The sequence below is a fragment of the Suricata suricatta genome, chromosome X (assembly GCF_006229205.1).
Source record: "Suricata suricatta isolate VVHF042 chromosome X, meerkat_22Aug2017_6uvM2_HiC, whole genome shotgun sequence".
Lineage (NCBI taxonomy): Eukaryota > Metazoa > Chordata > Mammalia > Carnivora > Herpestidae > Suricata > Suricata suricatta.
Genome location: NC_043717.1, coordinates 38644791 through 38672543, shown reverse-complemented (window position 1 = coordinate 38672543; position 27753 = coordinate 38644791). Strand labels below are relative to the sequence as shown.

Sequence of the window (27753 nt, the reverse complement as noted above, 5' to 3'; positions counted from 1 at the left end):
ACAGTGTTTCCTGGTTCCTGTCCTCAATTCTCTTTCCCTGAAATGTGGGCCCGCTGGTGAGGGCAACCCCAGTTGAGCGTAGAGCAGGAGGACAGGGGTGTCTCCATTTCCAAGGGACCTTTACACTCGGACCCTTACGTGAGAGAAGACTGGACTCCTGTCTCACGTAAGCCCCTGTTATTTTGGTCTTTGTTCTGGCAGCCAGACCTGTTTCCTAACTCCACAAGATACTGTAACCAGAAGTTAAAAGAAGCAAAAGAATACTATGAATTTGGGGATATGTATATTTCATAAACTTTGGACTAGGCATAGGCTACAATGAGTGGTGGGCTCTGCAGGGGTGGAGGCAGGGGACAGAACCAGGGACACGAAGAATACAGCCAGCTCTCTCCCTCTCCCACGCGCAGTGCTCAGTCATTTGTGTCTGAGGAGGACAGGCAGTGCTCAATGATGGAGATGTCTGTATGTGTGGGATGTTTGCACTTACTTAGCTGTAATCACTAAGTAATTCTGGACGGCTTTAAAATTTTTTTTTAATGTTTATTTATTTCTAAGAGAGAGAGAGAGGGAGACACAGAATGCGAAACACTCCAGGCTCTGAACTGTCAGCACAGAGCCCGATGCGGACCTCCAACTCATGAACCGAGAGATTATGACCTGAGCCAAAGTTGGACGCTCAACTGACTGAGCCACCTATGGCACACCTCCCTTCCTCCCACCGATGGCTTTTACCAGTGACTTTTGGCCCTGTACAAAGTGACTGGATTTGGAGGAAATATTGGTATTATTGGGTCCCCCGTAAAGCAGACATGGAGGACACAGCCATAGTTGTCATGATAGGAGTGAGCTGCAAACCGGAAAGAGGGAAAACAGACACTTTTGCAGTGTGACCTTAAGGCCTGTGGCACAGCTGTCACCAGCAGAAGGTAGCATGTACCTTAGCCCAGACCCTGGACAATGATGTCACCCATTCAAAAGCTAACATTATCAGCAGCCCAAGGGACTCTGTCCTTCAGGGCCAAGCTCATGTTCATCAGGCTCAGAGAGTCTGAACCTACCCAGAGGGCGGAGTTCGGACAGAGCAGACTGCCTCCTCTGTGTAAATAGGTAGCAGACCCCTCTGCGCAGACCCCGAGTTGTCGTCAGAAGGTTGCTTAGAAGACGCAATGCAGGGGCGCCCGGGTGGCTCCGTCGGTTGAGCATCCGGCTTCGGCTCAGGTCATGATCTCACAGTTCGTGCGTTCGAGGCCTGTATTGGGCTCTGTGCTGACAGCTAGCTCAGAACCTGGAGCCTGTCTTCAGATTCTGTGTCTCTCTCTCTCTCTGACCCTCCCCTGCTTACACTGTCTCTCTCTGTCTCTCAAAAATAAATTAAAATAAACATTAAAAATTTTTAAAAATATATTAAAAAAAAAGAAGATGCAATGCAAACAGAAGCATCTGGTCATGATCTGCTTATATTTAGACTGGAAAAGGCCAATGGGTCCGTCTCCTTGGTAGGGACAGCCTTGTTCCTTCCCCCTCCAAGTGGTTTAGGTCAAGCATGGTGTCCTTGGCCAGTGGTTACATGGGTCATCTTACCATCTGACTCATGGAGGCTTACTTTTCTTCGTCTTTTCAGGGTATTTTTCCAAACTGAATATCACACAGTACGCTGGATTCTCCCCAAAGGAATCTCAGGTGCATTCCAACTGGGTCACTCTGTGGTTTGGGGATTCCCAGGCTCTTCGGGTGTGTGGACAGCTAATCTCCTGGTTTGCTCCTGCAATTTGCCAGTCACATGTACTATATGGCAGTTTTGCTGGCTATCTGAGAAAACCTTCATTCTCTTAACCTTTAAATCTTGGGGATCCTCACTTCTGCCCCCCACTCCACCCACATTCCAAGTGCATTCCATGATGCTGTTAGTAGTATTTTTGAGTGAGGTTCTTCCTGGCACATTGGAGGGTCTTTTGTTTGCGTAAACGTGGAGATGCCCAGAGGCCAGTCCTTGATCTGATCAGTTTCTTTCGCGCTCTGATCCACAGCGCGCTGATCCACAGTGTCAGACGCCATGTTTACATAGCTGGCTTACTGGTCTTTCTACTTAGGCTTGGGTGGAATTCTTGTAAGATAGCCCTGAAGCTCATTCCTTATCTGAATGAAGGTTTGAGGAAGATAACACATACCACAGTGCAACATGCAAAAGATCCAAGAAAAGACAAGTGAAAAAAAAAAGGCCTCCCCTTATCCTTGGATAGAAATTTGTCCCATTCTCCTCCTTGAGGGCAAACGTTCTCATCGTTTGGGCCATTTCCCCTTGAATGTGCCGTGCTTTAAAATCTGTAGGTGATGACAGTGTAGGTGTCATTTTAAAAAATTAATTAATTTATTTTTGGGAGAGAGAGAAAGCGCAAGTGGGGGAGTAGCAGAGAGAGAAGGAAAGAGAGAGAATCCCAACCAGGTTCTACACTTTTGGCCTATAGCCCAATGTGGGGCTTGAACCCACAAACTGCAAGACCATGACCTGAGCCGAAGTCAGATGCTTGAATCGACTGAGCCACCTAGGCTCAGTGCCGCTGCACCTTCCATTTTTAACACCACCTTTCCCACTGGACATTCTCCCTTCCGTAAATGCTGTCTGTGTCTCAGCCAGCCACCTAAAGCTCAAAGCTTCAGAGTTTTCTTCTACTTCTCTTTCCCCTTGTGCTCATTCGAATCTCTTTATTTGCTACATTCCACTGACCTATTCTTCACAGTGTATTTTGCAACAGACTTTTCCTTTCCGTTACACTGATCTGCCAACAGCAACCGACCAGATGGTGTGGCACCTCCCTGCCCACACAGCATTTGATTGGCCGAGGATTCCCCTGAGGACCGTGAACGTCCACTACCGTAATGTAACCAGAAGGATGGGTGATGGATTATATACTCAGTGCTTTTTTGTTTGTACAATTCCCCTTCAATTGGAGTATGGCCTGAGAGGACAGGGATCCTTGTATGCTTTTCATATATATATATATATGTATATATATATATATTCGTTTTAGCACTTTACATGGGCTTATTACATACATCGGTTCTCAATATATATATATTTAGCAAATGATGAGCCAAACACCAGTTTTGGTCGGTTGAAGTAAGACATGGGCATTTTGTTTTTAAAAACATGAAATATAGTGGCAAGAAGATGAGAAGATGGCCTGCTATATTTATGAGCGTTTATTACCCTTTCTTTTCATTGGCATTTTTCCCGTCCCTGCTCTGTGATATTGCGCCCTGTCCTGTCCCAGGGCCTCCCACATCACCACCTGTGCTCCTTCCCTCTTTTATTTTCCTCTTTAGTATTATAATGCTCTGTGCAATTTATTTGCCTTGTTTTTAAGACATTCTTTCTTTCCCCAACTAGAATGTCAGCTTAGGGGTGCCTGGCTGGCTCAGTCAATGGAGCACATGACTCTTTCTTTTTTGAGAGAGAGAGAGAGAGAGCACACAAATAGGGGAGAGGCAGAGAGAAGGAGAGAAAGAATCCCAAGCAGGCTCAGCGCCATCAGCACAGAGCCCGATGCGGGGCTCAAATTCACAAACTATGAGACCATGTCCTGAGGTGAAATCAAGAGTTGGTTGCTTAGCTGACTGTGCCACCCAGGTGTCCTGGACTCTTGATTTCAGGGTTGTGAGTTCAAGCCCCATCTTGGGTGTAGAGGTTACTTAAAAAAAAAATCTTTAGAACATGAACTTAAAGCATTCTGAAGCCCTCATAGGGCAGGACTTTTATCACTCTTATGGACTGCCCTATTGACTGCCAGTGTCTGGCATGTGGTACGCTGTCATTAAGTATTTGTCGAATGTATAACCTGATGAGGTGCCAATCACGTGTGTTGTCATTAAATTGATTACTGTCACCAATCCTGGATTTCTGTGTTCTGTCTAATGTTATGTAGCATCATGCTTTGAGGCCAGCAAGCAAAAGCTGTCGTTTGGGACTGAGTGACTGAGAGGCTCATGGGACAAGGAAATAGACAACATAGTTGATGGTGCTGGAAAAAGACGTCATGGGCAACATTCCCGTCGTTGGCTTATTCTCCAAACAGCCCCCACTTGTATTTTGCTAATCTCTCTCGAATACCTTCGATAAAGGTGATTTGTGTCCCTATGTGTTATTCTTACCATGGATTATGTCTTTTTTGTGTGGGTCAAATTCTCCTCCTATTGTGCTTAGTACCTGATTGGCTTCCTTTGCTTAGGTGCCGTCACTCTGACGTGAAGGAGGCCAGCTGATCGGGTTTGAGCTCGAGCCTTAAACAGATCATTTAGCCTCACAGAGAAAACTGGTTTCGTGGCCCCGTTTTGCCCATCTAGTCAGCCAGCTGCTGTGAACATATGAGCCTTGAGGCCCATCTCCTGTGGGGACGGTCAGGTAGGCTGTGGCCTGAATACAGAACTGAGAGGCTGCTGACTGAATGGTGACCCTGGCCTTCCAGTGAGGGCTGCATGGCTGCCCTGGCCCAGGAGACCCCCTGCTGTGACCATGGCTGTCACATGTGAGCCGTGCCCTTCACTGCGCAAGTCAGCCACTCAGCTTGAAAATGGCATCTGTGTCCTTTGTGAGGACTGAAGTCACCAAGATGGCATCAGGAAACCCTCAGGACGGTGTCAGATCAATGCAAAGAGATCACCAGATTGTGCTTTGCCAGGGAGCAGAGGCGTGTGTTTCTTAGATGGTGAGGAGCCCCTGGAAGAGTTCAGGAGAGGCAGAGATGGGGGCGCCCAGGTGGCTCAGTTGGTTAAGCCTGCCACTTTGGCTCAGTCATGATCTCACAGAATAAAATAAAGACATAAAAAGTCGGACGCTCAACTGAATGAGCCACCCAGGCATCCCGGATTCCTGCCTTTTATAATAAACCTGTGATCTTGTAAGTAAGATGTTTCTCTTGAGTTCAGTGAGCCGCTCTGGCAAATTAATTGAATCCAAGGGGAGGGTTAGAGGGACCTCTCACGTATAGCCGGTTGGTCAGAAGCACAGGTGACAAGCTGGACTGGTGATTGGCCTGTGAAGCAGGCTGGTGGGGGGCAGACTTGTGGGACTGAACCCTTAGCCTGTGGGAACTGAGACCATCTTCAGATCATGTCAGAATTGAGTGGAATTGTAGGACACCCAGCTAGTGTCAGAGAATTGCTTCACAGTATGGGGGGGAAGCCACACAGAAATATAGTAAGCCACACCCATGTACCCATGGTCCAGCTTTGTTCATTACCAGCTTATGGTTAGTCTTTAAAAAAAATTTTTTTTAATGTTTATTATTGAGACAGAAACAGAGCTGTCAGCACAGAGCCTGATGTGGGGCTCAAACCCAAAAAGTGTGAGATCATGATCTGAGCCGAAGTCAGACACTTAACTGACTGAGCCACCCAGGTGCCCCATGGTCAGTCTTGTTTAATCTCTACCCCCCCACAGCTGCCCATGTCACTGATACAAAAATCCCAATTAAAAAACATTAATTTAAATTTTAATTAGGTAGCATACAGTACAATATTGGTGTCAGGAGTAGACTTCAGTGGTTACAGAATCCCAAATTTTATTTGTAAATATTCAGTGTTTATATCCAAAAGATAAAGAATCTTGGAACACACACACACACACACACACACACACACACACAGAGCTACAAGGGATACCTGGGTAGCTCTGTTGGTTAAGCAGATTTTGGCTCAAGTCATGATCCCAGGGTTATGGGATTGAGCCCCATGTTAGGGTCTGTGCTGAGCATGGAGTCTGCTTAAGAGTCTCTTCTCCTCCCTCCCTCTCTCACTCTCTCTCTCCTTCTCTCTCTCTGTCTCCCCCCCCTCTCTTCCCCTCCTTCCCTCCCTCCCTCAATTTGTGTGCACTCCCTCTTACATATATGAAAAATATGTGTGTATATATACACGCATATAGCCACAATACTTTATTACCCCTCAACAATGACAGTAATTTCGTATTTGTCAAATATCCAGTGCGTTCATATTTCCCCAATTGATTTTTTTTTAGTTTGATTTAAGATGCAAATAAAGTCCCTACAACTGCATTTGGTTAGTATGTCCCTGTGGCTCATAAATCTGTTGTAATCTGTATGTTTGGATGGGTGACTTTTCAGCACATTCTGGGTCCCATCTGTGTGAACCTGAACAATAACTTGCACTTGAACAAAAGAGAGGCGTGGAGGAATACAAAATACCGTGGAGTTTCTCTTAGTTGGAGGAATGACTTTATCTTTTTCTTTTTTTCTAAGACACATGATAGTTTTAGGAAGGCCTGATAAAGTTCTTGTACGTATAGCATCTCCTTTCCTGCGGTTCATTCTCAGCGCTGTTGCTACAGAGTCTTCTAAACATCACACGTGATTTTGCCCCTCCTAGCCCAGAAGTCTCTGGTGGCTCTTTTTTGTGGGATAAAGTCTGCACTTGTGGGCTTGGCTTCCAGAGAAGGTTTTCCATCTTCCTTGAGCCAGCCTCACTCTTGGCAGTTGGTGTCTACCCTTCCTCTTTCTCCCAGCATGGTCTGGGCTCCAACCACGCTGGTCTGGCTGTAATGTTTGCTTCCCCCACATCATGCTGCAGGCTTTCTCGGAAATAGAGCTCACACTTCTTTCTTCCTTCATCCATGAAAGTCTGACTCATCTGGAAAGGCCTAATTGAGAAAGTCACCATTTCTGTGAATTTTTCCTCTACTACTTCTTTTGCCTGAAAGAATTATTGTGTTCCATACTGTGTCACCTTTTTATGCCTCTGGGTTTTAAAAAATTTTTTAATGTTTATTTTTGAGAGAGAGACCGAGACAGAATGTAAGTGGGGGAGGGGCAAAGAGAGAGGGAGACACAGAATCTGAAACAGGATCCAGGCTCACAGCTGTCAGCACAGAGCCCGACGTGGGGCTTGAACCCACGAACTATGAAATCATGACCTGAGCTTAAGTCAGATGCTCAACTGACTGAGCCACCCAGGTGCCCTTTTATGCCTCTGTTTTACGGTGGTTGTCACTTTGGCTGGCTTTATCGTTAGTTATGTGTTCCCAGGCTGGCAGGTGTGTGTGTGGTGTTGGTCGGGGGCTCAGAAGGACCACTGCTCTGGGCCTGGTTAGCCCACAGCCCAAGGCCCTCTCCTCCTGGAATGCAGCAAACACCTGTTCGGTTCCAGCTTTCAGAAGGATCAACAGCAGGTTTTCTTTTCTTTTTTTGAGTTTATTTAAGTAGACTCTACGCCCAATGTGGGGCTTGTACTCATGACCCTGAGATCAAGAGTTTGATGCTCCTCTAACTGAGTCAGCCATGTGTCCCCAGATTTACTATTACAGCTTCTCCAGTGTGTGTCTTGTTTTAAAATAATTTTATCACATAAGTCATTAAATATGCTATAGTTTTGAGCTGGGTCAAATGTAAACTAGTGAGTAATTACATTTTATTCTGCCCTCATAAACACATGAAAGATTTTGCTGGGCACATGGTGTGAAGTGTTTCTTGATATGTCATTAATGCCGACTCTGGTTGTTGACTTTGGATACTTCCCAGACACCAACTGTGTGACTCAAGAAATTGCACTAACAACACAAAAGTAATCTTTTCAGATGCTGTTCTGTTGCCTGCCAAAACCTAGATGTAAATTTCGGGGCGGGGTGGGGAGGGGAAGGCAATATGGTCACAGTTTGGGAAACTGATGCTTCCATATGTGTGTAATCTATTAATATTGTAGTCAAATTACAGTTTTGGATTTTCATTATTTCATCTTTCAGCAAATGTTTACTGAGCGATCACCACATCCCAGACGTTGTGCTGGGTTTGGTGGAGTCTGCCGTCCGCTGGGGAGAACAGAGACGTAGTAACAGTTATGTAGCCACTAACAGCCCAGAGGCAGGAACGGTTAACTTTGTGCCAAAGCTGGTGTGCTTTCAGATGAGTCCTGTGGATGAATAGAAGTGACCAGGGAGATGGGGCAGGGTGGGGGTGGGGGAACTGGGACACAGACCCGGCACCGTAGACGGCACGTGCCAAGGGCAGAGAGGTAGGAAATGGCCTTCAATATTTAGCTGTCATTTTCATTTTTATTTTAATAGGAAATTTTATATATATATAGCACGTGGAATAAAATTCAAATAGCGCAAGAGTGAAAATTAAATCCCGTCTCTCCTCGGACCCCCTAGCTATTCAATCCCCCCATACCCCTTCCTTAGAGACAGCCTGTGGTATGCCTTCCTGTGTATATCCTTTCAGGGAGTTTTGCTCCATTTGCAAACCTGAGATAGATTTTCATTTTTGTCTCCCATGCAGAAGGTCGCATACTATAGAACTCATTCTGTGCTTGCATTTTCCCTCCTCCAGTTAATGCACCAGATGTGGCATTCCTGCATTCTTTTTAATATAGTGGCTACAGACTCCGTTACGTGAAGGGACCACCATCTATTTAGCCGGTACCCTTTGGAGGAAGCATTTAAGCCTTTTATAATAGTGTGTTGTTATCTACCCCATGAAGCCGACTAGAGGAATTGAGCAGTAGTTACAGAGTACAGAAGTGACGCTTGTAAACGTACTCACCTCTCCATTCAGACTCTGTCAACAAACAGAAAGTCCAGTGTATTTGGAAGAGAACCAAACAGAATTTCAAGAAGTGGCGGTCATTGACATTACAGACTCCGTGGACAGGGCAAAGAGCTAAGGAGAGAATTGGCGGAGCAGACAGTGGATCTGAAGCAGTTATCCAGAAAGTGGTCCAGAGAAGCACGAAAATACTTCCTCCACATGCTGAAATGCTCCACAGCCGTGAAACTATGGGTGATGTGCAGAAGCGTATCGTGGGGTGAGAAAAGCAAGTTACTGAATAATTCACATCACACATGACTAATTTAAAGACAGGCAAGATGAAACAACATGTCCTCAATCACACGCTAAGGGCATAATGAACACCCAGTTCAGGGTAGTAGTTTCCAGGGGGAGAGGGGAGGGCAAGTTCAGGGCTTGATTGGGAAGAATACAAAGGGTGCTTACACCTCTTGGCTGTGTGCTACTGAACTGAGTGATGGCCACATAGATGTCTGGTGGACCCATAAATTCTGTCTTACCCATAAATTCTCTTGTTTTTTTTTTTAACATATATTTATTTATTTTGAGAGAGAGTGAGAACAGGGGAGAGGCAGAGAGAGCGGAAGAGAAAGAATTCCAAATAGGCTCTGCACTGTCAGCGTAGAACCTGATGCAGGGCTCGATCCCACGAACTAGGAGATTATGACTTGAGCGGAAATCAAGAATCGGATGCTTAATCAACTGAGCTACCCAGGTGCCCCTTATCCTGATAAATTCTTGTGAAGTATATTGAATTTACAAAACAGTTTATGTAACTTAAGTAGAATAGATGCCTCCGTATTTATTGTCCAGCTTACGAGACAAAAAATTACCAGTACCTTTGAATCCCACCTCCCGTTTTTTCCTCCCTAATTATATTACTCTTTACTCTTATATATACTATACTTATATTTTTGGGTATCTGATATATTTCATAATAAAGTTTTTAATAGTCTTATTATAGCTAACTTACTAATACATGTAATCATTCATTTAAATTTAAATGTTTGTCATTCCTTTTTAGAATTGTATTGATCATCTGAGTTAAAAATTATGTATTGTGGAGGTGCCTGGGTGGCTTAGTTGGTTAAGCATCTGACTCCTGATTTTGGCTCAGGTTATCATCCCCTGGTTCATCAGATCGAGCCCATGTCAGGCTCTGTGCTGACAGTGCAGAACCTGCTTGGGATTCTCTCTCTCCCTCTCTCTCTGCCCCTACCCTGCTTACAATGTTCTCTCTCTCTCTCCTTCTCAAAATAAATAAACATTTAAAAAATTATGTATTGTTGGCCTACAACTAAATTTTTAAACACAACACATCTTCCTAAGATGAGGTTTTAAAAGCATTAATGAAAACTTATCTCTTGTCTGGTCCCGTGAGTTCTGATCAGAGAGAACAGAGGTATGGTCAGTTCTTGGTGCCCTAGGATAATACTTTCGACGAAAATCTGAGTTCATGCCAGGAGGTCAATGTGGCGGGGGTCTCCTCTGGAAGATTAAGAAGAGTCATTGTGATGGTGGTACAGGAAAAGGAAAGGCGGACCAAGACCATCTCTGGAAGTAAGGGTTAAGGACTCTGTGTTAGAGCAGTGGGATCCTATCTTCTCTTCTGTAAAAGAACGGTTTCCTACTGGTGGGGTCACGTGTGCGTTAGCTGAAAGGATATTGTTGATAGTTTAGAGAAGCCATTTGGAATTTCGCAGAACGGTAGTGTATTAGCTATGGCTGCTGTTTACAAAATACTATGGACTGGGTGGCTTAAACAAGAGAAATTTATTTGTCATAATTCTGAGATCTGGAAGTCTAAGACCACGGTGCTGGCACAGTCAGTCCTGTCTTCCTGGCTTGGGGACGGTCACCTTCTCACTGTGTCCTCTGTGGCCTTTCTTCTTCTTATAAGACCACCAGTCCTGTCAGATTAGAGCCCCCCGCCCATGACCTCATTTAACCTTCCTCCTTAAAAACCTTTATCTCCAAATACAGTCACACAGGGGTGTTAGGGCTTCAGCATATGAAGTTCGAGAAAACACAGTTCAAACCACAGCAGATGACTGATTTTGGTCGCTAGCTTTTGCACTCAGGTGAATTTTTAAATAGGTCTTGTTTTCTTTGATTTTCAAAAATACACACATCATCAGTTAGAACCTAAGTGAACCCAAGCTCTAGTTTGTTCATTTATTCTCCCTGGTGTTATAAAAACCCTACCCTCTCACTCGTGTGTGTCCGTATGTTTGCGTTTCCTTCCGTTGAAGACCCAGCCATCCCTCAGTGATTCCAGTAGCAAGAGCAGCAAGTGCAGTTCCTGGTGCGCGTGTCCCAGAGAGTCCCATGCTCTCTAAGGTAACGGCGATCAGCATATCCGTTTATTTGCAATGTTACCTCACTTCAGAGCCTCTAGGAAGGTGGATTCTATGATATGCCTCATAAAATCATTGGAAGGTTTCTAACCTGTGAGAGTACTTGACTTGTGTTCATTAATTTGGGCCAAATTCTAAAGGCTACCGAACGTGGGTATCCTTGGATTTTTACGACAGGTAAGAGGTTGAAAATACGTAGTTGCTTTCTTAGGGTTCAGAACGAAGTATCTTTTTCTGTAACTCACATGAGGCAATTATTTGTTAACAGACGGCTACCGGCTAACGTGCCCATAGTCTGACAACATTTATTGCGTGGCCATGGTGGGTCTGATGTGGAAATGGCTGGCGAGCACTCACTGAGCATTGGCCTCAGGAAAATTAGCCCTGGGAATGGGGGACAGGCAGTTAAAAGGCATGCATAGTGCAGGAGAGACTGTGTCCTAGAAATGCATGATGCCGCCGCACATGGTTGTATAGAGGTGCCTTGGACAGTTCCAGGGAGCATTTTTCCTGCTGAATGCTGTGAGGGCAACCCCGATTGTGGACTGCGTCCAGTCCTGAGGTAGGACCCGGGCGTCCCTGCCTGGAAGAAGGGAGAACTATATTGTGACTTGAAGGAAAAGTAGGAGTGAACTCTGGGGGAATGACTGCGGAAGACAGAGAGGGGAGAGAATTCCAGGTAGAGGCTCAGAGGAGAGATTGATTAATTTATTTCAAAGGGTAGCTGATGTTCATCTGCAAGTCTTGGCCGGGCCTTTAAAGAGTGGCAGACAGGTCAGGAAGGCGGGTGGTGATGTTCTGTAGTGACCTTTGTAGTCTAGTCCTTTGGCAGTTGATGTGGATTTGATTGATGTGCTTAATTGAAGGGAAGATATACAACACAGCAATTAAAATGTGTTGAGTAATGACTTAGTCACAGGTACCATCCTTGATTTTGAAAAATGTCAGAAGATGAAGCAGAAACAAATAAATCCTATACCTGATCTCAAACAGAAAGCGCCAGTCCTGTAGTTCAAGACGTCCTCAGACCTAATCCAGGAATTTGCTGACCTCCCATTTTCTTCCACTCAAACATTTTTGTGAATTTTATTTTAAAAGCATTTTAAACAAAATGTGTTTAAGAATAGTGGTCATCTATATTGTTGGTGTCTGAGGGGCTGAATTAGTGATACTCAAATTGGAACCAATTGGGAGATAACGGAGCCAGGTCTCAAAATGTGTCATTTGCCAGTGGCAGAGCTTGGAGAGTGTGGTGTGGGTGTGTGGCAATGATGGGACTCCTAAGACTGTGACCCTGGATTCGGCAGAAATGGTCCCTCCAGCCTCTGGAGGTGTTGAGCCCGCATAGGCCCTGCCTAGAATGAGGCAAGTGTAATCAGCCCACGCGTGGGCGCCATTTTGGACTCCTGTAGTTAAAAGTTCAGTCGTCGAGCCATGTCTACCTCCCTGGGCCTAGTTTTCAATAACAGCCTCTTCCAAATGGGGCGCCTGGGTGGCTCAGCCAGTTGAGTGTCTGACTCTTAGTTTCGGCTCAGGTTATGATCTCATGGTTTCGTGGGTTCGAGCCCTATGTTGGGCTCTGTGCTGGCAGTGTGGAGCCTCCTTGGGATTCTCTCTCTCCCCCCCTTTCTGCCCCTCCCCCGTTCATGCTGTCTCTGTCTCTCTTAAAATAAATGAACAGACTTTTTAAAAAAGACTCTTTAAGAACTTCGTGAGATGGTGTAACAGTTTCTCCGTGTCTGGTTTTGTTAAGTAGATATCTAATACCTAAGATCATTTTCTTCTTCCTAACCGTGACATTTTATATTTGGGGAAACTACTCATAATGGATGGTGGTTTAGAATCACAAGGACATGTTCCATCTTGCTCTTAATCAAATCTCTGGAATGTCAGCTGCTAAAGAAGAGGGGCATTGGATTAGAGGTCGTACTCTTGACTGATGGGCTTGATTTTCACCGTTTCTGGGTTTCATATACTGGTCGGGACAAGACAGAACTTGTGTCTTAAAGAGCTGTGGACTCAGTCTACTTCATGTATCAGAGTCATCCTCAGTCAAGGGAGCATGACTCCCAGGCTGGCTGCACAGCAATTCACAGATTTTTCTGGTGTGCTACCAAGAGTTACCACATGTGAAGCAACTAGAACTCTCAGGAGTTGCTTGGGGAGAAAGGAGTCATCACAGAATGGTATCTGGGTATCTGGAGCATTATTCATAATAGCAGAAAAGCAAAACAACCCAAATGCTTACCGGCTGGTGAATGGATAATCCAAATACGGTGTATCCTTACAATGGGATACCATTCAGCAGTCAAAACTAATGAAGCACTGATACCTTCCTTCCACACAGATGAACCTTGAAAACATTACACTCCATGAAAGAAGCCGGACACAAAAGACTACCTATTTTATGATTCCATTTGTATGGAATGTCCAGAAAATGCAAATCTAGAGAGACCGGAAGTAGATCAGTAATTGCCCGAGGCAGAGAGGAGGAAATAGAAACTGATTACAAACGGAAACGTTTCAAAGTCATACTCACTTTCTTCACACACTGTGTAACCGGGTGTGGAGTGAGGTGCTTTCTTTTCTCAGAATTTCGGATGCAGCTTTCAGGGTCAGAACCACCCCCATGGTGCCGTAAGCAAGCCCCCACAGTGGTACCCAGACTGAACTGGGTGATCACCTACTCCCAGTTGCTCATATAATGGAAGCGAAACCTCATTAGAGGGGAACAGTGCATCCATGCACCTGTTCGCCACCTCCTTAACAAAGGTTTTTATTAATATAGGCATCTAACTATTACAGCAGGTGGATGGCTATCTAGAATTACAGCCGAGTGTTGACTTGTTCAACTGTCTTCCCAACAACGTCAGTCACAAATTCAGGAACTGGCACCAGACTAATGGAGGCTAGTTTCTTTAATGGCCTCATGGGGTTTTTGAACCACACTTTGTTCAAATTCCTCACACCAGCAGTGTTTGGATGGGTACATATATAAACTGTATAGGGAGTTTTTTTTGTGGTTATGTCTTTCTTTTAAAATTAGAAGAGTTGGCAGTTGTACACCATCAGCACAAATATGCGAATGTTGTTGTGAAGGAAGTTGGGGTTTTTTCTTAAAAATTTTTTTAATGTTTTATTTATTTTTAAGAGGGAGAAAGAGACAGAGAATGAACAGGGGAGGGACAGAGAGAGACGGAGACACAGAATCTGGAGTAGGCTCCAGGCTCTGAGCTGTCAGCACAGAGTCCGATGTGGGGCTTGAACTCATGAACCATGAGATCATGACCTGAGCTGAAGTCGGATGCTTAGCTGACTAGGCCACCCAGGCACCCCGGGACTTGTTTTCATACCTTCAAAGTGAAACAGTGTTAATTTTTTTTTCTTGACAAAGTATTGAATGTTCGCAGTTTGGAGTTCACCATCTTGGTTTTTTTTTTAATGTTTTATTTATTTTGAGAGAGAGCGAGCGCGAGAGCGAGCATGAGTGGGGGAGGAGCAGAGAGAGAGGGAGACACAGAATCTGAAGCAGGCTCCAGGCTCTGAGCTGTCAGCACAGAGCCATATCCCGAGGCTCAAACTCTGGAAGCTTGAGATCATGACCTGATCCAAAGTCAGATGCTTGACTTACTGAGCCCCCCAGGTGCCCTTCGCCATCTTGTTTTAAGCCATATTAAATCTCAAGGGGTGAGGGGCACCTGAGTGGCTCAGTTTGTTAAACATCCAGCTTTGGCTCAGGTCATGATCTCATGGTTCATGGGTTTGAGCCCTGCCGTAGGGCTCTGTGCTGGCAGCTCACCGCCTGGGGCCTGCTTCACATTCTGTGTCTCTGTCTCTCTCTGACCCTCCCCTGCTCACACAGTCTCTCTTTCTCTCTCTCTCTCTCAAAACTAAATAAAACATTAAAAAAATTAAATGTTAAAGGAATTTCATCCATATTTGCTTTCTGTAAAAATTTAAAACTAAATTCTTCCCTGATATTAGTCCTATACCAGTGAAGTCAGTGATTCTTCGTCAGCAAACATCTTATGTGCTGCTTTTCTGGCCCGCGTACGTCATACATTATTTCTCCTTGTAATCCAGAACAGCATTGATGTTGATGTAGTAAAATCTTCCAATGCCTCTGTTGATCTCCATCATTTTTTTTTGTGGCTACTGACTCTTTTTAGCTTTTAAAAGCTAAAATGTTGTGTTTTAATGCCTTGGAGTTAGGACTTTTTACAGTTCCCCCATCAGAGGGCATCTTCCAGATCTTCTAGGTGAAAATATGCCATTCATGTTTTTTTTCTAAACTTTTATCATTTTCTTACCAAAATGCTCCTCCACAGTCCCAATATCTTATTCTTTCTTGTGGTGTAAGACAGTAGTTGTGAACATAGTATCATAGTGATGACTCTGTTCCTTTGTGCCATAAACCACAGTCTGAATCTAAAATGTTTGGGGAGCAACTCAAAGTCTACCTCGAGTTAGCAACATAGTTTTGGTCAAAACTATCAGGAACTTGTGGACTTTTACTGCAGTGTTTTATGTTGCCATGTTTTACCACAAGGGGGCAGCAGCACACAGTCTCCCATCTTTAAAATGGGCCCATTGGGCCCGGGTAGGCTGGGAAACATTTTACCAGTATATAAAAACAGTAGTCATCAGTTAATAGCACTTCTGGTATTATGGTCATGGTTACTGGGAGAGTGCGACGGTGTTTCCTGTGATTGAGGAATTTGTCTGCAATTGTAAACCTCCTGTGAAGAAAAAAACTCCTGTTTCCCCTTTACACACACAGTACTCATCTGTAACCAGACGTGTGGGGATTTTCCCACACCGTGCAGTTCTTCAACTCTCCAGTGGGTAGGGACTGCGTGTCCTGGGACTCAACTCCATTCTGACACTATCTGGAGATAGCATCAGCTCCCACAGGGTAAGGGATCAGTCCCACAAGACTACCCCCCCAGCTTCAGATGCCAGTCGTAAGTCCCACATTGTCACCTGCACTTCTGGCTGACTGGCTGTGCCTCAGAGGTTCCCATGAGGCCTTCCTCGGGTTTCAGTCATTTGCTAGAATGGTTCAATGGACTCAGGGAATTAGTTTACTTATTTTGTTACTGGTTTTTATTATAAACAGATAGGACTCAGGAACAGCCAGATGGAAGAGATGCGAAGGTAAGGTAAGAAGGAAGGGGCGCGGGGAGCTTCCATGCCCTCTCTGGGCGTACCACCCTCCCCGCACCTCCATGTGTTCACCAGAAAAGAAGCCCTCTGAAGCCCCCATCCTTCGGGGAATTGTTCGGGAGACTCCATTACTTAGGCACGGTTAATTAAATCATTGGCCACTAGTGATGAGCTCAACCTCTCGCCCCTCTCCCCTCGATGCAGTTTTGGGGTGGGGTTTAGCTTCTCGACTCTCTAATCACAAGGGTGGGCCCCCTGGCAACCGGCCCTCATCCTGAAGATAATTCAGGTGCCCCCAGCAAGTGATCTTATTAGCATACAGGAAGATTTTAGGAGCTTTGTACCAGGAAATTGGGACAAAGACCAAATGTGTATTTCCTATCCTAAATCACAGTATCACACATTCTCTTCCATTACAATGGTATTCACTGTGAAGACCCTGTGGTAGTATGGTTACTTTTTAGTTCCCTCTGTTGAAACAGTGAGTTATGGGAGGCAGCTGTTGATTTGGGAGAAGGATAGTCTTCTGTAAATGACTTACTTTGGTTTCCTGCCGAAGACATTGAAGTTCACCATCTCCAGGCACTAAATAGTCATCCTGTATTATGATGAGTGTTGAAGGGCCATGGAATCATCTCGCGTCATGTAGAACTTCACCAGAGAATAACTGCCTGACCAGGGAGTGAAGAAAGAATTTAAAAAACCAATACCAGTTCCATCTGGAGTGGGGGGCAACCCTAGAGGACCTGGAGCAGGACTCTCCCCCCTCGCCCAGTGGCCTCATTACCATCACACCCAGGGAGGGGCCACACCTGCCCCAGACATCCCCGGTCACCATCCCCTTCACTGTAACCATTAGCAGCAGGGCTGAGACCCAGCACCACTCCTCAAGACTGCCACCCCTCCATATGGCTCCACGGGCAGGGCTGGAGGGAGTGGTGACTCACCTGTAGGGATTAAGAAGGTCATCGCAACACAAATTTAAGGAATAGTAAGATAGTTCAGTGTAAGAAACAGACATGGTTTCATCCACAGGCATGACACCAAGCAATAGATATATTTGTACAGTAGATTGCCCCTTTCCAGCACAGGCGGAAGAGAAACTATGTGGTCTGATGTTCTTGAAGGAGAAAAGGGTGCGGAGGCGGCAAATGGAGGCCCCGCTAGATTTCCAGTGCTGGGCAGTTGATATGGAGCAGAGTGAAACCATTACAGACCTTATGGGGGTCCTCCACATGCTTACCAGCAAAATGACCACAGTGCAGGAGTGGGGAAAAGGGCAGATTGTAGAGTGCTCCCAGATGCCGGGCCCAGCAGCCACACGCCTCACTCCATGCGGAGACCCTATGGGTGTTGACCAGAATAGTTCAACTCTGATGACCAGGGTACAGGAGAACTAGGGAGACCAGGGGGCCAGATTATCCAGCGGGGTTATAGATCACGATTCTCCAGAAAAATCAAGAAGGGACCCACAGTCAGCCTTAACGTAGGTTCCTCCCCAACTTCAGTTACCAGCACAGACGCCCAGGAAACCCTAAACTACAAGATGGCCAAAAGACCCCAGCTGGGTCCCGGTTAGTCACCCAAGAAGAAGAAATGAATATGAAATGCCAGTACTGGGATCTGAGCAAAGGATCCATGCCAAAGGCCTTAGTGCTTGCTTTTTGCCCCTTCAGCGGACAACCAGAACTAACTGAATTATGGGGCTTTATTTTTTTTCCTTAAAGACATCATCTTGTTTTGGTTCTAACAGGTCTGGCTTTTTCTCCTATACTTTTAAAGGTCTTAAAACGGTTTTAATTGAGATTATTAAGAACCTCATTTTTAATTTGTAATCTTTTATAATTTAATTTTTTTCCACAAAGGTCAAGCAGCTGCAAGTAACTATTAATAGAAATCTATCATCATCATCATCATCATCATCATCATCATAATAATGCAATACAGACAGAGTTTGGCTTAAGGAACTGTATTTTTCTAGATTTCATATATCATTTGTTCTTCAACAATGTCTTGTGAGTTCTCCTATGTCTTGGTGCTAAGAGATGTTATAGGACATTATGCACAGAACCCAGTAAACATTGTTTTTCCTTTTTCTCACGGAATTTTCTCCATTAATGGCAAAATGAGATTGTGGAACATTTTAATATCATCTTTTAATACTGCTGTCTTTTACTATTGCTAGCAAAGAATGGAATACAGAGAGAGAGATCTGTTTTCCTCCTAAAAGAGAATGGTAGAAAGTGTCTCGTGGTGATTTATATGTTTTCCTAACATGTCACTCACTTTTACGGTGGCATATGTGACTCCTGTCCAGGAGCAGGGGGACAGCACTCCTTCACCATGGAGTCAGATGCTTATACATGATTTTGCTGGGTTTTGTTTTTGTTTTTGTTCCTTCCTAATAGGACCCCTCTCCTAAGAACGGAATTAGACGTTAAGACTTGCAGGGGCGCCTGGGTGGCTCAGTCGCTTAAGTGTCTGACTTCAGCTCAGGTCATGATCTCAGAGTTCATAAATTCAAGCCCCGCCTTGGGCTCTGTGCAGATACCTCAGAGCCAGGAGTCTGCTTCGGATTCTTTTTTTTTAATTTTTAAAAGTGTTTTTTATTTATTTTTGAGAGACAGAGAGAGACAGCATGAGCAGGGGAGGGTCAGAGAGAGAGGGAGACACAGAATGCGAAGCAGGCTCCAGGCTCTGAGCTAGCTGTCAGCACAGAGCCCGACGCAGGTCCCAAAACCACGAGCTGTGAGATCATGACCTGAGCTGAAGCCAGATGCTCAACCAACTGAGCCACCCAGGTGCCCCTCTGCTTCAGATTCTATGTCTCCCTCTCTCTCTGCCCCTCCCCTGCTCGCACTCTGTCTCTCTCTCTCTCAAAAATAAATAAACATTAAAAAAATGAAGACTTGCAGCTAATTATCTGAGCTGTATTGGAGCCATAGCTCCAAGAAGCCAGCTCTCCACTCTTTGAGTCATGATTGCAAAAATTTGCACTGTGGTGTGTGGCCCCCCAAGGGATGGAATTACTTCCTCCTCCATGGTATCCAGTACTTGAAATGACCTACACAAAAGCATTTCTTTACTTTCGTTCTTTCTTTCTTTTTTCCCTTCCTCTGGTGTGTGGCAACGCAAGGTTGCATTCGTAGGAGCTAGAAATTCCTGCGGCCCGGTCCATGCTGGCAGATGGCAGGAGGACTGGCCTGAAGGCTGCTACTGGAACAGATCAGAGCTCAGGGCCTGTGCTTTGTGCGGTCCTTGGCAGAAAAACACTGTGCTTCCTATCATTCCACCTTTCTCTACCCACAGCCCAAGAAATGAGACGTGATCACTTGTGAAAATGACGTGGTACCATAATAACCAGGAAAGGTACTGTCCTACCTTGTCCTCCAGGCGGCCGAGGGACTTGTACAAAAGGATGTTAACCCTTCGGAAGGACTATGCCACTGCTCTTAAATACACAGCTTGTCCCTGGGCTCCGAGATGGCTTCTGAGTGTCTTCATTGATGCAACTCGACCGTGTCATTATTTCCATGCCTCTCTGTCCTTCGACGGGCCTGATGTAGTCCCTTCCCCCCCACTCTGTTTCAGGGCTCATCGTTGGGGTGATCCTGAGGTATGGCACCCCTGCCACCAGTGGCCATGACAAGTCACTCAGCTGTACTCAGGAAGACAGGGCTTTCAGCACCTTATTAGTGAACGTCAGCGGGAAGTTCTTCGAATACACACTGAAAGGAGAAATCAGCCCTGGCAAGATCAACAGCGTAGAGCAGAATGACATGCTGAGGAAGGTGAGCTGGGGACGCTGCGCTGTCATGGTTTTTGACTTTCTGCCTCCATCTCGACCTTGGGGAGAGAAATCCTTTCAAACTCCTGGAGCATTGGTAACATTCCAGGCTCTCATTTTGGCTAGGAAGCTTTTTGTTTTTTGTTTTTAATGATTATTTTATTTTGGAGAGAGAAAGAGACCAAGTGACAACGGGGAAGGGGCAGAGAAAGAGAGAGACCCAGAATCCGAAGCAGGCTCCAGGCTCCAAGCTGTCAGCACAGAGCCCGACGTGGAGCTCGAACTCAGGAACCGTGAGATCATGACCTGAGCCGAAGTTGGAGCCTCAATTGACTGAGCCACCTAGGCACCTCTATGTTTATTTATTATTTATTTTGAGAGAGACAGAGACAGACAGCATGAGTGGAGAGGGACAGATAAGGCGGGAGACTGAGAATCCCAAGCAGGCTCTGCACTGCTGTCTTGGAGCCTGATGGGGGCTTGAACTCATGAAACTGAGAGATTATGACCTGATCATGAGCAGAAGTCAGATGCTCAACTGGCTAAGCCCCCGGGTGCCCCGTGGATTGGTTTCCGACTTTAAACTTATTTATTCCGTGTTCCCAGTTGTAAGTCTTACTTCTTCCTGGTTCTTTTGCCATATTCTACAAATACTTACTAAGTGCCCATTCTTCATTGGTGAGTGGTGCCAAACACTTAATGAATTTTTTGAGGAAGAATATCTTGTTGTCTTAGAATTTGAGTCCAAGCCCTATTTTTCATTTGATGTTGGGCATAGCTGAAATACACGACAAAAGGATTATACATCTCGTTGAAGTGATTTCCAAGAGAAACAAGAGATCTGTGCTCTATACCTCTGTAGACCTGGGCTTAGCAGCAGCGGGAAGACTTCTGTCTAAGCTCTGGGTGATCCAGGCTGCAGGGAGCCTCTTTTAACACAGAACGATGCACATCTGTGGACAGGCTTACAGTCAAAGGTGGAGTGTAGCCTGTGCTCCAAAAATTAAATTATTCCTTTTAGGATCCACCTTAATCCTTAAGGAAAATCATTGTCACCCTAGATTTTCACATGTCACATGTCCATCTTCTCTTTGTCTTGTGGGGGACCAGCCCACACACCCCAGTCTCAGGGTCTCTGAGTAGGGGGTTGGCGTCGGCACAATATCTATAAGAAAGAAGACAGACCACGTGAATGGTGGTAATACCACACTTTACTAAGATAGTGTCTTTTATGCCATAGGTGATTATATTTTTTCTTTAATGATTACCTAGTTTATGGTCCTTGAAAAAGTAAAACATGTTCTGGGAAGGATCATTTTTATCATGGAAGAGAGAACAGCCATGAGGAGAAAAAAAACAGGAATGAGGGAGTCTGTCTCTCAAAGAATTTTCTTTTCTTCAAGGCCCTTTAGCAGTTATGTCTGGGCAAGACGCTTATTATACAAGAAGTTAATTTTAGAGAGAGGATTGTGTTTGCCCCCAACAGCAGGCAATGAGCTGGGAACAGAAATAATATAAGGTAAAGCTGGCGTCACTAATCGACCCAAGTCGATTCAAAACCTAAAAGTATATGCCTCTTTGAAAAGCAACGAGAAAATCATAGACAGGATGAACAGAAGCCACATGTGCGGCCCAGGAGGCCAAATGTTGTTTCACAGTCTTTAGACTTGTTCCGCAACTTCCCAAATAGTCCTCCTGCGCCCCGGAGGCGTTGCCATCACCGTCACCTAATAGACTCTCCTGTGCCTTGGAAGCGTTGCCGTCAGTTGCCAAGGGTAGCTATGCGGAAGGTTTTTTGGCCTGCTGGGCTCCAACAGTGTCCTTAAAGGCAGCCCTAGCGAACTCTTTTCTCTCAGTCCCTCATAAGCATGGCTGGGATTTCAAGTAACATTTGTGAAATTAAAGGCAACCAAAAAAAGATACTCAGTGTAAATACCACGCTCGTGGCTGAACTTAACCCGTTTCCATCTTTTAGATCACAATAGGTGATGCTGACTCTGTCACCTTTAGGAGAATGTTGACTCAACTCATCCTCTCTGTTTAAACTTTTGCCGCAGACAAGGCTGAGCCCATGGCTGTTAGGTGAGGGGAGAAGAGACGTGTCAAGGGAGCTGGAGGCACGGTATTGGAGTGTAGGGGACAGGAGACTCTTGTGCTCGTTCCTGCATGACGGTGACCCCAGCGTCCTCATACTGGGTATTATCCAGGGTCCCTTCTCATTCTGACACTCCCCGCTTTTCACACTATTCCTGTCTTCAGCAAGAGATCGAGTAAAACGTAATGTGTAAGAACCATTTCCCTTTTAATTAGACTGCTTAACATTTCCAGTTTCTAAAGAGAAATGCTAATTTGACTTTTAATAATTAAAGTGAAGCTTTAAGATTAATTTCAGCAAGAGCTAATCCATCTACCAACATGAACAAATTCTTTAAAAAGTTTGGGAGGCTTATAGACTGCTTAATTCTTCTCTAGATGTAGTAAAATTTTGCTCTTCAATGGTTTCAGAGTGATTTCCCAGCGTCAAGCTTACAAGGTAATTTCAGCCGCCCTAGAGCTGCTGAATTTTCTTGTTGATGTTCAGAAAACCGGTAGCATCATTATAGACTTTGATCCACGCCACGTCAAGTCTCACAAAAGGCCGGTCCTCAAAAGAGACTTAAATTCAGTAGAATTATGTCTATAAATGATTCTGTGGGAGGATCGAGAAAATTACTAAAGAATTGTGACAGCATCTTTCATTGCAATCAAATCTTTATAAAGGTTTGGCAAAAATCAAGCTCTTTATTTCTTGTTTAAGAACGTCAGCCCCCACAAAGAAAAAAAACCCAAACCATTGGGCAGAAGCTTTCAGGGAATTCTCAGATTGCACTGAACTGTTATTTTTTTTTAAAGTTTTAAAAAATATTTATTTTTGAGAGAGAGAGAGAGAGAGAGAGAAGAGACACAGAGCACGAATGGGGGAAGGGCAGAGAGAGAGGGAGACACAGAATCTGAAACAGGCTCCAGGCTCTGAGCTGTCAGCTGTCTATTTTACTTGCTTTAAACATCCAAACTTTAGTCACTGGCTTAAAATATTAAGCAAATATTATAGCACCAATTGGTACTAAACTGGAAATTGACTTTTTTCTTTTTAAACTTTCAGGTAACGTTTGATCCAGAGGTCTTTTTCAACATTCTTCTGCCTCCAATTATCTTCCATGCCGGCTACAGTTTAAAGAAGGTAAGAGATTTCTGCCACTATTTCTTAAAGCACGGGAGTCTCTGCATTAATGTACCTACATAATTTTCTAGTTTTTCTCTTCTCCCTGATTGCTTATCACTGTGTTCTGCACCCACTCAGAGACTATATTTGTCTTGTCATCAGTGATTGGTTTCTGTTCTAAAATCCGGAGTGCTCCTACATTGCCGGTAGGAATATAAAATGGCGTAGCCACTTGGGAAGACAGTTTCACAATTTCTTGTAAAACCAAAGTTGCAATCACCATATGACCCAGCAGTTTTATTCCTGGGGAGAGATGAAAACTTATGTTCACACAAAAAGCTGCGTGCCATTGCCATAGCAATTTTATTTGAAACAGCCCCGAACTGGGAACCACCAAAATATCTTGCAGCAGGTGAATGGTTAACCAAACACCCATATCATGGAATACTGTTCGGCAATAAAATAGAACAAACTATTGATACACACAATAATTTGGATGGATCTCAAAGGCATTATGTGGGAAAAAAATTCAACTTTAAAAGATCGTGTACCATGTGATTTCATATATACGGTATTCTAGAAATGACAAAAATGGGTGGGGAACAAATGAGTGGCTGCCTTGGGCTAAGGACGGTAGAGATGGGGAGGTGTGACTATAAAAGGGTAGCATGAAAGAGATCTTTGTGGTGATGGAAAAGTTCTATATCCTGATGCAGCGATGGATACACGAATCTACACATGTGATAAAATGACACAGAAGTGTTTTTTTCACATTTATTTATTTTTGAGAGAGAGAGAGAGAAACAGAGCCTGAGTGGGGGAGGGGCAGAGACTGAGTGAGACACAGAATCTGAAGCAGGCCCCAGGCTCTGAGCTGTCAGCCCAGAGCCAGATGTGGGATTAGAACTCACGAACTGTGAGATCATGACCCGAGCTGAAGTTGGACTCTTAACTGACTGAGCTGCCCAGGTGCTACCGTTACGTAAGGCATGTTCTGTGGAGTCAACTCAGGGAAAGTACATGAGACCCCTCTACGCTATCTTTGCAATTTCTGTGAATCTGTAATTATTCCATAATAAAAATTAAACCAAAAAAAATCTATCCTTATCTAACCTACTTTCCCTCCAGATTTAGGTTTTCTGTGCCCTCCCAAAAAATGTATTCTTTTTCTGATCACCCTATGGGGATACCAAAACATCTAGATCTATATGTCAGCTATTGATATGTAACGGATGATTTTATGGGTATAAATAGTGTTATTCTTTAAGTGAACAATTTGGGAACTCCTTGTCAGATCAAATGTGTGATGAGTAATTTGGTATCTTAAATAACTAATCATAAGGTATCATCAAGGTCGTAGTTGCTTTAAAATGAAATCAGACTCACTTGGGCGGCTCAGGCAGTCAAGCCATGATTTCGGCTCAGGGCATGATCTCACAGTTCCTGAGTTCGAGCCCCATGGCAGGCTCTGTGGTGCGCATGGAGCCTGTTTAAGATTCTCTCTCTTCCTAGGGGCGCCTGGGTGACTCAGTCAGTTAAGCACCGACTTAGGCTCAGGTCATGGTCTCACAGCTCGTGAGTTCAAGCCCCACATTGGACTCTGTGCTGACAGCTCAGAGCCTGGAGCCTGCTTTGGATTTTGTGTCTCCTTCTCTCTCTCCCCATTCCCCATTCACGCTCAGTCTCTCTCTCCTTCAAAAATAAATAAACATTAAAAAATTAAAAAAAAAGATTCTCTTCCTCTCTTTCTGTTCCTCCCATTTGCACTCTCTGTCTCTCTCTCAAAAAAAAAAAAAAAGAAACCAAATCACTGGTTGTGAGAGCTGCTCTAATGTCTGAAAAGCACTTTGGGTTCTGCAGAGCCTTCCCTGTATCAGCCTTATTTTCTCAGAAGGGGAACAGGCTTTGCCAGTTTAAATTGTTTTTATTTTTTAATTTTTTAATTTTTACTTATTTATTTTTTAATTTTTAATGTTTATTTTTCAGAGCAAGAGAGAAAGAGCGTGAGTGGGGGAGGGCCAGTGTGAGAGGGAGACGCAGAATCCGAAGCAGCTCCAGGCTCTGAGTTGTCAGCAGAGCCTGCTGTGCGGCTCGAACTCAAGAAGTGTGAGATTATGGCCTGAGCCGAAAGCGACAATCCACTGAGCCTAAGTTGTTTTTAAAATGGCAGTCTTTCAGGCTTTCCACTGTTCGTTCAGTCACTTCCCTATTTATGTAGTCCTTATAAAGGCACTGGAGTAGCTGGTTCTTACATGGTTTTACCATCCGTGATTAAACCTGTTATCAATTAAATGTGTAATCACTGTTTCACCACTTAGTGGCAGGTACGGAAACAGATATTCAGACCCTTTGACCTATGCACATATAGTTGTCAGGCGGACATGGACCTTTATTTTTTTGTTTTCTAACCTGAAAAAAATTATCATTGGAATTAGCTTCGATTCTGACCTGGCCGTGGGGAACCACACATGACTGGCCAAATGAGATGAAGGCTAAATACATAGGATTCCTCTAGAATCCGGTCCTAGGGCTGGGAGGTGTTGTCCTTTCTTTAAGCGGATGTGGTGGGAACCAGGAAGGGAAGCTTCTGCAGTGAGAGCGCGAAGCCCTGTGCTCAGAAGACCCGCCCTCTGGTCCGGGGGCCGCAGTTTGGTGAATTCGTGACTCCAGGCGGCTCACACCACACCTGTGAGCCCGTAGACATCACGCATCTACAGTGGTCCACAGGACACTGTCACAGTAGCCTAATTGTAACAACTGGATGGGCTACTCTGTGTGAAGGTACTTTGGAAGCTGTGAGGCAGATACTTAAGGACAGGTGTAATGGTGCACAAATAAGTAGCCTGTATGCCAGTTCATATCAGCAAATATGAACAGCAGTTGGTAATTTGTGTGTGTGTGTGTGTGTGTGTGTGTGTGTGTGTGTGTGTGTGTGTGAGATTTTAGAATATGTCACGGGTGTGTTTGGGGTGTCAGATTTTATATTCCTCATGTTTCCTTTGGGCAAATGTCATGAATCTGAATTTACTTAACATATTCAGATTAATGCTAGGGATGGTTACCCAAAAGCTGAGTGGCAAGGAAAGGCAATTGTGGGATTGGAATCTGTCCCTGGTGGGGTACCCAGTGGCTCAGTTGGTTAAGCGTCAGGCTTTGGCTCAGGTCAGATCTCACGTTTGTGGGTTTGAGCCCCGCATCAGGCTCTGTGCTGACAGCTAGCTCAGAGCCTGGAGCCTGCTTCTGATTCTGTGTCTCCTTCTCTCTCTGCCCCTCCCCCTCTCGTGCTCTGTCTCTCTCTGTATCAAAAATAAATACAACAAAACAAAAAAATAAAATTCTTAGATGAAGTATTCTTGGCCCCTATTGTATTCGGGTGTTTGGGGGTGTCTTGTTTGGTTTTGTTAAATAGTTGTGATTGTCCGAGGAGAGCAGCATATGCCTTGAGGGGTCAGAACCATGGCTCAGGCTCCTAAGAACCCCAGGAACAGGGATTTTCCTCATCAAAATATCCCACAGGCCTAGCGACTTAGAAGTAAAGCCTTCTGTGTGTGTGTGTGTGTGTGTGTGTGTGTGTGTGTGTGTGTGTGTGTGTGTTAAGGTAACCAGTAAATGTGCAGAAGCATTGAGAGCATTGCAATTTTGCCATTGCTTTCCAAATAATTGCTAGATCTTACATTGGTATAAGCCTATACACTTAGACACACATATATAAACTTATGAACAAGCCCAGCTGAAACAGAACTACCTATTTATTTTTCAATTCTCCACTTCGATCTTTATTGGCCCTCTTTCCCAGGCTCCAAAGATAAATCCAGAAGACTATCAGGAGACATTTCCGATGCCATGAGGCAGATACTGAGGACACTGTTTTCTGATACTGAATGAAGCAGAAAGCTCCTTAGATGGCACTTTCATACTTAATGAGTTTCAAACTTGTATCTGTAATGATCTAAGGTACACCGCAACCGGAAGTGACCAGCTGAGTCACTAGAGGAACAGAGTAAATAGTTTGGGTTAAATCTGTGAAGATGATTGGTCTACTTACACACACACACACACACACACACTCCCTCACATACACTTTCTCTCTCTCACTGTACTTTAATATAATCAGAGGGCTTTTGTTTGAAATTTACCAAGCCCTTGCTTGCTTCCACAGTGATGAGTGGCACAAGGGATATTGTAAAGCCACAGCACTTATAGCTAAATAGCTTTATTCAGGAGTAATTTCACTTCTTACTTGTGATAATGGAGGCAGTACATCAAGTCTCCTTTTCAAAAGACTTTTATTGTGTGTCTTATGCTCAGAATCAAAAATCACAGCATGATTCCTGCCTTCTGTTTCCTTCAGAGACACTTCTTCAGAAATCTCGGGTCTATTCTGGCGTACGCTTTCTTGGGGACTGCAGTTTCCTGCTTCATTATTGGGTAAGTCACTCTTTGTCATTAACCAAGTGAACACGGTTTCCAAAGAGATGAGAGCCACATGGGTCCACAGAGCCGCTGTTTCCCCAGCTGTACGGAGATATAATTGACACATTACATGCTGGGAGCTTCAAGTGGACAGAGTGTGGATTTGATACAGTTAGAAATTGCACAGTCATTACCACCTGCATCCTGTCTCGTCGTTGCCATTTCTTTCCTGTGATGAGAACATGTGAGACCTACTCT

At 44.6% G+C, this 27753-nt stretch overlaps 1 protein-coding gene and 1 long non-coding RNA gene across 3 annotated transcripts in view; both read left to right on the top strand.

The window, feature by feature from the left end:
* The window catches only part of SLC9A7 (solute carrier family 9 member A7), a 137753-nt gene that overhangs the window by 46595 nt on the left and 63405 nt on the right, over nucleotides 1-27753 (top strand). For both annotated transcript variants that reach the window (XM_029929525.1, XM_029929523.1), the window contains exons 2-4: nucleotides 19685-19884; nucleotides 23023-23100; nucleotides 27434-27510. In XM_029929525.1, the coding sequence (XP_029785385.1) occupies nucleotides 19685-19884; nucleotides 23023-23100; nucleotides 27434-27510 (355 nt within the window). The remainder of the gene's footprint in view (nucleotides 1-19684; nucleotides 19885-23022; nucleotides 23101-27433; nucleotides 27511-27753) is intronic.
* On the top strand, nucleotides 48-4103 carry LOC115283282. The gene is made up of 3 exons (XR_003904982.1): nucleotides 48-166; nucleotides 1622-1680; nucleotides 3924-4103. It is a non-coding gene; the product is annotated as an uncharacterized LOC115283282 (long non-coding RNA).